The 10,433-nt window shown below is 35.2% G+C and overlaps 1 protein-coding gene across 1 annotated transcript; it reads right to left on the bottom strand.

Annotated features, from left to right (window-relative positions):
- Positions 1-5,737: 5,737 nt before the first annotated feature.
- LOC7489603 (exocyst complex component EXO70H1) lies at positions 5,738-7,896 on the bottom strand. The gene has a single exon (XM_002315218.4). It carries the CDS (start codon positions 7,793-7,795, stop codon positions 5,894-5,896), a length of 1,902 nt encoding a protein of 633 aa, XP_002315254.3. The 5' UTR covers positions 7,796-7,896; the 3' UTR covers positions 5,738-5,893.
- Positions 7,897-10,433: the final 2,537 nt, after the last annotated feature.

Raw genomic sequence — 10,433 nt, 5'->3', positions numbered from 1 at the left:
GTAATTATGTTTAAGTTGTTTTTATACTTAATCAAGCGTTGAAAAAGAAAATTATTTTCCAAACAGAAGTTATTATTTTACATAAAACAATTTTACAAAATTGTCTGCCTCGGTGCCAATTTGGACCTTTTGATATATTCTGTACTCGCAACAACAGCGAATGAATTCTTGCATGACTTGAACAACTGCTGCACCCGATCAATGGATATATATATAATGCTTGCACTGCAGCCCATTCCAGAGAGGTTGGATGTTTTAATGTCTGATCTCATCTTGTAACGATTGACTACTCGAGCTGATAGAGAAGGTGCAGGAGAGAATAAAGAAACATTGACAACTAGTATGTCAATTTCTGATGGAGAAATTCCTGTTTTGGCAAAGAGCTTGTCGAGTGTGTCAAAGATGAGATCATCTAATTCCGTAATGAAAATTGAGAGCTGAAATTTTTTTTAGAAAATAATATAAATTATATTTTGAAATTTCACTTAATAACTATTGGTTCTTTAACATGGTATCAAAACCTTGATGACCAAACAATCACGAGTTTGAATCTCACCATCCCTATTTATTTGATAAAAAATAAATATAAGGTAATGTAAATCTATATAAATTTTAAGCTCAAAAAGTTTTCATATAAAAGGGTATGTTAGAAAATAATATAATGTTTATGTGGACATACGGTTCTTCACCAATGCCAGAACTAACAATAGTTTGTAAGAGAAACTTGTATTCTTCTATCCCCATGTTCTTATTTCTGAAGACGATTTTTGCACTAGTTTCTGTGTCAAGCTTCCTATCATCTGGAGCTTTGTAGCACTCGTAAGCCAGCATATAGCGATAAGTTAAGATTTGGATTGTGAAAGAATATTTCTCAATTACCTCCGTGTATTGTTACGGAAGTTAAAGTTCATCCCGCGCGTCCTACAGAGAGAGAGATGCGTGCGTATTTTTTATTATCACGTAATAAGACAAAGTTTTGAAGTTTCATCAAGTTTTATTGTATTTCCCATTAAATATGATCGAATGAAAATTTATTGAATTAGTTAAGAGAAAATGGTACAAAACTACAAATAAAATAATTATTTTTTATTTTTTACCAGACTTGTATTTGAGACATAAAATTAAAAGGATTCAATCTCTCCCCAAAAAAATAAAAATCACAATGATTCTTTTTAAAAAATCGGAGTAAGCAATAAATGTCTAGGCCAAATCCATTGATTCGGGGCAAGATCATTAGAACAGGACCAAATATTATATACGTGGGCCGGAGAAGTTGGCTGACATTTCCCACCGCGAACGGAAACCATTCACAATTTCACATGCCCGCAGATTTTTTGGAAGTAGAAAACGAACGAGAATGACTTCACACACGCATGGAAACCATTGTTTTTTGCGTTGCTCTTTAATGTGTGTGGTCAGCATGGAAATTGAATCCCATATCTACAGTAGAGCTTCCAAAGTAATTTCCCAGTTCCTTCATTCAGGATGCTCATCAAACGAAGATTAATTATCAGAGATGTCTATTTAAAGGTTGTTGATAAGAATTCTGAATAAAGATGTGATTGCTTTGCGAAAATTAATTTTTAGAAAGATTTTCTCCTTTTCCGTGTAAATATATATTAAAGTAGAAAATTGCTAAAAAAAATTACCCAACTTATGAATAATGATACTTTATAGAAAAATATTTTAATTTCATGAGAAAGAGGAAAATTTTTTTATTTGAGACAACTCATGATATTATTCCCTAGCTTTATTACTTAACCACTTTAATAATCTTTATAGTTTTTGTTTTTAAAACTGAATTAAGATTTGATTTGATTAAGCGATCAAAACCACATTTTAATCATATTATGAAAAACATTTATATATTTAAATATTTAATGCTTTCCATGCTATGAAACTAAGTTTCAACTGTAAACCTAAGTATATTCTAAATTGTTTGTAGACGGATGTTTAACAGAAAAGGCAAATGGCCTCGCTGCCTTACGCTGACATGGATTTCAGCTCGAGAGCCCTGGCCGGTCGAGCAGAAGGGTTTGGCCGGTTCTCCATCGGTGGTCTCCACGGTCCTCTCTACTCTGTCACCACCTTGGCTGGTCCTTTCTCCTCTCAAAATTGCCTTTTCAATCAACAATTAATTAATCCTTCCTTAACAGCCTTAATGATCAAACTATATATTGTAGGAATTCCGACCGGTGATGTTCTGATATTTGTCCATTGAAGGCTAAGCACACTGACACAATATTTAACGTGGTTCGGCAAACCGCCTATATCCACGGGAGAAGCCATTGCATTATATAGGGAGAGAACAAGATTTATAACAATAGAGGAGGAGGAATCATCTCCTCTTTAGCAACTCTCAACCTCACTCTATTTCTCTCTTCTGAGTGTTGCAATAGCAGCTACTGCTGTCTGTCTTGGCAGCCCACTCTCTCCTACATTTCTCACATCTTTGGCTCTACTCTCTCTCTCTCTCATTTTGCTCTCTAACGTATGCCTCTATTTATAGGCATCCATGGCAGCTCCTCTTGCTCTTTTGTCAACAATGGTGGCTGCACCAGCAGCCTTCTTTGACAATTATAGTTTGCACATGGTTGGTGCAGCTCCAGCTGCTGCATTTGTCAATGGACGGTGCCGTCCATTGATGATTGATGCACATTAATGACAACAATCCTAACAATAACCCCCTTTGCCATTTATGTGGGCAATTGTCCTCTTGCTTCTTCAGCACATGCTTGTATTCTGCAGCTCTTCCAAGCTTACCATTCTGAGAGCATATGTGGCCAAGTTTACAGGTACTTGCCAAACCTTTCAATTATCAGAGTCACCCAAGCACCCCTTTGCGCACTCCAAAGGATCACTTCAACCAAATGATTTGTCACAACTCATCTGAAGAGTGTTAACGCTTGTCCCTGGGACACTGCATTCCCCTTCAAGCATATCAACCATGCTTGGCCCGGAATGATTCATCAAACCTTACATCAAGGCTTACAACACCCCCTCAAACGGAAATTTCTCAAGTGCGACAGTCATTGAGTATTTCAATGTGATCACTAGCTCACCACTCTTCCAAGAGTCTACTCATCCCGGAGTTGCGTCTGCCTTCTGTTCCACCCTAGGAACCACGCCTTACTTCTCCGTAAGTCTCTCGCTCTTAGTCTCAAGAGTCCAGGTAGCTCTTCACCTTTAACCATGGGGGCAACCCATTAAAGGTTGATCCATATCTATCTTCATACTCTGAGTATTACAATGCTATTACCGAGCTCACCACCTTGACAAGAGTCAACTTGTTCCCGGAACCTGCCTATGCCCTCTGCTCCTACATAGCAGTCGCGTCTTAATGCTCCACAAGTCATCCTCTTATTGTCCAAGGCAAATGTCTTCTAGCTCATTGATCTTTAGCATGGGGGCAATATCCATGAAAGTCAATCCTGCATTTGTCTTCATACTCATCATAGCCTCTTCATTGGCTGTACATTTGTCCACTTATATCCAATCATCACATCGGCTTTGGGGCTGGGCTCCTTTCATGGCCCTCACACCTTCTCCTGAGGTGTCTCTGCCTGTCATCATGAGACGGTCTGAACTTAGACTCATATCATGGTCCTCACACCTTCTCCTAAGGTGTCTGCGCCTGTCATCATGAGACGGTCTGATCTTGGACTTATATTTTATAGAAAAATATTTTAATTTCATAGAAAAATATTTTAATTTCATGAGAAAGAGGAAAATATTTTTATTTGAGACAACTCATGATATTATTCCCTAGCGTTATTACGTAACCACTTTAATCATTTTTATAGTTTTTGTTTTTAAAACTGAATTAAGACTTGAATTCATTAAGCGGTCAGAACCGCGTTTTAATTATATTATGAAAAACATTTATATATTTACTATGAAACGAGCATATTAATTGACAAATGAAACCAAAATATTGAAATTCTAATGGCTCATAGCATCAAATTAAAGCGCATCGCAGAAAATTTCAAATTATTTTAATTAAAAATTACAGAAAATTGGTATGTATCCAAGTGTTGCATCGTCTTCCAAGGATCTAGCATGGCCAAGGCAAAGCAGTCAAACAGTGACAAGGGTGGTATCAATCCGCTATGCTGGCAAACAACCATTGCGCACCACTGTGATTGCAGCCTCTTTCTAGCGAGAGACCAGGGGAGGTTGAGTTTTGTGCGTGGGATTCATTAAAAAAAACTATAAAAAATAAAAAAATTAATTTTTATAATTAAATTTTGTGTATAATTAGATTATACTTAACAACATCCTCAATTATAAAAACTAAAATAAACACTAGCATTTGATCAATGAATGTCTTATTTGATATTGTGGTATGAATATGATCATGTTTTCAAGAGGAATTATTTTTTTTAGTTTTAAATTAATTTTTAGGATATTTTTGGGTAGTTTTAATGTGTTAGTATTAAAAATAAATTTTAAAAAATAAAAATAAATTAATTAATTTGATATATTTTTAAACAAAAAAAATATTTTTAAAAATAAACTCGACCAGCCATGCCTTCTTAGCTGTCTCCAGCAATATATATAAGATGATGTGGACACTTTTATTGAGCAGGTATTTAAAAAATAATGTTTGCAAAAATATGATATTTTATATATATATATAAACTCCAATAAAAAAAATATTTTTTTTAAAATCAATTGTATTTTAATATATTTGATATTAATATAATTAAGTGTTAATTAATTAACATAATTAATTGTTAATTAATTAATATAATTTGAATCCAAACCTCTTTTCTGAGCAATGTATATAAATAACTCTTCAATATAAGAAATACTATTTTGACTCCTATGGAAACAAAAAATGAAAGCCAAGAACTTTTATCTTATTCTTTTTGACTCCTGTTGGAGATTCCCTCGTAAGCTATTTGGTTGTTTCTATTGGCGTAGGATATCCAAATCGGCTTAACTGGCTGGCTGCTTGGATTTAAAAATTCAAAGTTTATAAAGACAATAACTTTAATAAATAAAACGGTTTATAATCAATAAATAGGGATGACAATCTCATCCAAACTTGATGGATATGAATGAGTGACTTTTTTTTTTTGGATAGTTATATTATCCAATATTATATTTTTTGAATATAATATAATATTTATACATCTCAATATTAATATATTACACATATATATTTATAATAATTATCATTTAATACACAAACACACACTTCAAATATATATTACTATTTTACTTTTTTAATCAATATCCCAAGCCTTTATTTTTAGCTGAGAAAAAACCATCAATGGTTGAATGCATGCAGGCTTGTTATATGCCGAATGAAATCTATTCCAGACAAGGGTCGTTTCTGAAAGTACTGAGGTGCCATGTCAAATAGAATTATATATTTGCATATTGCATTACTTCCTGGTTCCCAAAAGCATAAAAAGGTAATGCTGAATTACAAAGTCCTTGATCTGAGATATATATATACCAAATATGTAATGTATAAAATCTTGTTTTAAAACTTAAACTAAGTTGGCTTTGATATTGAAGCTGATGATATTTTCACGAGCTCTTTGACTCTCAACTTAATCTAAATCCTTCATACATATTTAAAAATTTGAAGTCGAAATATTTTTATATGCTTCACCAATTTTGAATTTTTAGCCATATTTTCTCAGCTGAAAAAATCTTATTCTGGTATATATACCACTGTTTTTGAAACTGCAAATGAAAAATCACCATCTGTGCAGAATATGAGTAGAGATGCGAAGCAATTATATTTGATTTTCTGCGGCACTGGCTGACTGCCTATTTTACAGCAAGAACTCACACAAAAGAAACATAATTACAAAGGAAGTAACAGGTTCTGTAAGCTTATAACAGTTATTGTTCTATCGTTTCACGGAGATTGACTTTATCGCGGTGTAGGAGGTGAGGTACTGCCTGAAATGGCAGTTCCATGAAACAAATCCGAGAGGTAATTCCCAAGATCGTCAGGGCCGAACCTTACAAACACCTCAAAATCCTTCACCCTCCTCAACATCACCTTATGCGTGTCATAAAATTCTCTGTATGCTGGTATAAGTTCTTTTGCAATTGACACCTTCAATTCATCCCTCAACCTCCTATCCGGCACAACCCATGATGCTTGTTTCTTATATGCTTCTTCAAAAGCTGCGTTGAACCTCTGAAAACATTCCTTTGCTGCTTCAGGAGACAGTAGTGGAGAATTTTTCTCTGGTAAAGATGAGAAGGCGTTACCCCATGCCATCGTTTCATAGGTGGAAGCATATTGTATAACCTTCTCGGCATGCTTGAACACCCAATCCTCACCGAGAAGCACATAAAGGCGAGTTGTACAAACTTTATCAAGGACAAACTGAAGATTGTTTGCTAGGAATAGGTATGACAAAGACATATCTTTGTACCCAAGATCTGCTTTTCTATCAAGCTTGCATAAAAGGACTAAAATGAGCCAAGCTAGGTGAACTGAGACTGCTGGTGTTGAACTGGCATCATAGTTTGGACTCTCAAAGTAAGCTTCAGGGAAAGCTGTATTCCTTGGTGGTGAAGAATCAGCAACAATGTCCGAGAGAATCCTGCTGTAATCTGCAAGTGAAGATATGTAACTCGTAACCTTTTGGGTCAGTGGGTGAATCCCGCCACCAACGATTAGAGTTTTTGACGAGTCCTTTTGAATTGTTGATTCAAATTCGGAAAGAATGGCACGGATTGACTCGCCAAGTCCATGTAGTGATGAAACTGCCTGCTGTTTAATCTTTGAGGTTGATTCAGAGTCAAATATCAATTCTACATCTGGCCGGATATCAGAGAGTGCTTCGTAGAGATCCAATAGTGGGAAAATCCTCTCTGGCAATTTCTTGCACTTAGCTACAAGCTCAGGAAATCTGAAAAGATTTAGTCCTCCTATTGTTATCTCAGAGAAGCATGATTCCCTGATCGTCTGAGATGCTGAAAACACGTGATCACAGAGAGCTTTTTCTCCACTAAAGAGTGTTTTCGCGGCAATCTTTACTGCATTCAGCCAGTTCTTGATCTGATGCTCGAGAGCTTCCCAATTCATTTTGAGAATTTGAGAAGGCCTGAATTCTTCGATTCCGAGCAGATACAATCCTTCATCCACGATTGATTTTCTGATAAGTTTGTATATTTTGATACACTCAATGCTGTAGCCAGAACTTATCATACAGTCAGCTATAGTTTTGAGGTCTGATGACATGGCTAGTGCTGTGACTCTCTCCACGTTAGTGTTTGACTCACCTGCTGTTTTGAACTCTTCTTCAGATCCAAGCTCATTCTCATCTTCGAGATTACTCGACCCCTCCGAGGATCGAGCTGAAATAGACTCTGGGTCTATTTGATGATCACGTGCTGCAGACAGTATCTGATAGAATTCCTTCTCAAGTCTTGCCATGGCGATTTGCATGAGGTTCTGGGCAAGCAAAAGCTTATCAGAGGTCGAATGTTCAGAGACCAATGCATGCATTGCTCGACGCAAGTCTTTGACACTTTCGAGAAAATCTTCTGCTTCTTCTCTGTTACTATGGAAGAGAGAGGTGACTCTGGTAATTGATGAAGAGTTTGGATCCCATTTGGTGATGATTGATTCAACATTTTTTATAGTTTCCTCCATCACGGATTCGGAGAACATGTTGGGGGTAGAGGAGGAAGGAGTGGAAGGAGTAGAAGGGGTTGAAAGTGAAGAGGAGAAGGAGAGTGTTGTTGAGGATGAGAAAAGGCGGGCTAGCATCCCTCTTTTTGCTGCAATACTCCTTGGAGTTTCTGACCGAGCCATTGAGCCTGAAAATGTGCGCTCAAAACTAATTATATTCCAAACAGGAGGCTTGCAGTTATTGGTTATTTTAGTTGAGTGTTTAATATGGAGCGGGGTTATATAGAGGAAAGGAGCTGCTAAGTTGCTAATCGAGGAAGGTTGCTTTCTAGCATTGTTTGACCAAAAAATCATTGACCGAATCCGCAAGATGTCTAGATGAAATAGAGTATTTTTTTTTTAATTTTAGATAATTATGTGATGATTTTATTTGTTATTTATTTATTTTGTAGAATGGTTAGTGACGTGGGGATGATGAAATTAGAAAACGTAATAAATGGGAGGTAGGAAGCAAAATTATGAAAATTAAATACTAGCGAGGAATTTACCAAGCAAAGTCATGACATGGCCACCCAATCTTAGAACCCGACGCTTGACTATCGTTACAAGAAAAAACCAGCATTAATTGCTTGAGCAACACACACACCCGTAAGGTTTTACATTTTAATCAAGATTTCTTTGTATCAAATGACTGATGAAGACTCTATGGCTCCGGCCAGTCTCCACCCAAGAACTCTGTTATTGATCTCTCTAGAGGAAAATATGTTTAAAAGATATTGTAATTCAGGCTATGCTAGCTTCAATATTACTTGTTTTTTTATTTTATTTTTTTTGCATTGGAGCCAGGCTGCAGTACTAGCAACCTAACCATTTTGTTTTTCGAACTTGATATTTATCGAAAGGATTTCGAGCGCTTTTAACTCTCCGGATAGAGCATTAAGCTAATAATCTAAACTATTTTTTTTTTAATTGCTTGTTGAGAAGAAAGGGAAGGTGGAAACATCCAGGAAAACTCTAAAAATCTTTTAATTTCAGTGGGTTAGACTGATTCTTTAAAACCACGACGTGCATGTCATGATCTTGATTCTTGCCTATAATCCAAAGCCCATCAATTTCATTTAGCTAGTTTTCAAAACCTAGACTTGACCTGACTCAACTGAATAAACTTTTATGGAAGTGTCCAGCGTGGCATCGGGAATGTGCCCGGTGATGAAGACAATCGTGCTTGTTGTGAATATTGTCCCATCTGAATTGTTCATGACTTGCATAACCCAACTCCCAATCCTTAAACTCTTGCTAACATTTTGTTTATCAATCTAAGTAAAGCCACTTAGCTAGTAGCTATAAATTTAAGCCCCAAATTCCCTTGGGGCTCGATAAATCGCTCGAGGTTCTTGGGTCAATTAGAAATTAAGAATTTTCTGCTTATCAAAAAAAAAAAAAAAAACAGAGAGATTTCTACGAGGTAAACAACGGAGGCTACATCGCAAAACCTTCTTTGAGATCTCAAGGGAGAAATGAAAAACTTTATTTAGGGTATCTACGAGTAGTTATTTCTTTAATTTACTTTTAAAAAAAATATAGAAAATTAAAAAAAAATCAAATCTAAGGATCCATAAAAAAATAGGAATGTCTTCCTTTCTTTTTTGTTTTTGTTTTTATATTTATTTTTTTTTTAAAATAAATATGAGTAATTACTCTCGGCACCATGAAATTTCTTCCAGTAAGATGTCATTAATTTAAATGCATAGAAAAATGCAAACTTTTTAAGTAGTGGATCTCGAATTTCCAAGATATATTGCACATCTCCTATAATTAATTCGAAAATCATACATTCAATTAGTAATTAATGGCATTTAGTTGAGTTTGGTACAATGTTAGTCTTTTCAGCTTCTTGGCAGATGCTTCTATATCGGTTTTTTTCCCCCCTTGTCAACTGCGTAAGGACTAGGAAGGCTGTTATCATTTCGTTTCAACCATGATGAACAACCTTAATTCTAAAGCAACCATAAGATTTTCTAATTTTGTTTCATCTGGTGAAAGCTTTCATCTGTTTTATAGCGTTTAATTTTAACTCGTAATCCACGTGGAAATAAAAATGATTTTCTGGAATCCCAAATATCAAGTCAAGCATCCATATTGACCCATTTATTGGAGGCATATGGTAGAGCGTTTTGGTGGTTAACGACCCCGGATAAGCTGCAGAAAGATCTATTTCTTGGGCTTTTACCGAGTCATATTTATGCACATGGAAAAGAAGAATATATATATAAGAAAAGATTGAAAAAAAAATATGCTGAAAAGGAGACATGCACTTGTCGCAAGCAACACCAGAGCTTGAGAATGGAGAGTCGAAACTAGAATGAAAATGAAAGGAAGTTGGGAGGCTCTCCTAGTGACCGCAGAAATGTTTGACGAAATTTGTATTCTAATTCAATGAATATTAATCATACACTCCTCCTAATGTTGTGGTTTTGGACTTCCTAGATTTTATGTGGTTCATGAAAAATATTGATAAAACACCCATCCTTTCTAACAGCAAAAAAATTATAATAATTATATTTCTGTGTAAATTGAAATGAGTGTGGATAAGAAGGAGATGGTCGTCAAATGATCTATTAATTGCCTGTCTTGATAGGTGGGATTTTTTTAAAAAAAATTTGAATAACGAGGGAAATACCGAAATTTATTTTATTTTATTAACTGATGTGAATTGATAATTAATATTTTTTATTAAATTGTTATTTATTTATTTTGTTTAAAATATGCTAAAACATATATATGTACTGAGCCCAATTCGTGCAAAAGCATGCCATTTAGA

The sequence above is a fragment of the Populus trichocarpa genome, chromosome 10 (assembly GCF_000002775.5).
Source record: "Populus trichocarpa isolate Nisqually-1 chromosome 10, P.trichocarpa_v4.1, whole genome shotgun sequence".
In the NCBI taxonomy this organism is placed as follows: Eukaryota; Viridiplantae; Streptophyta; class Magnoliopsida; order Malpighiales; family Salicaceae; genus Populus; species Populus trichocarpa.
Note: the sequence above shows the minus strand (reverse complement) of the source record. Positions and strands in the feature narration are given on the sequence as shown.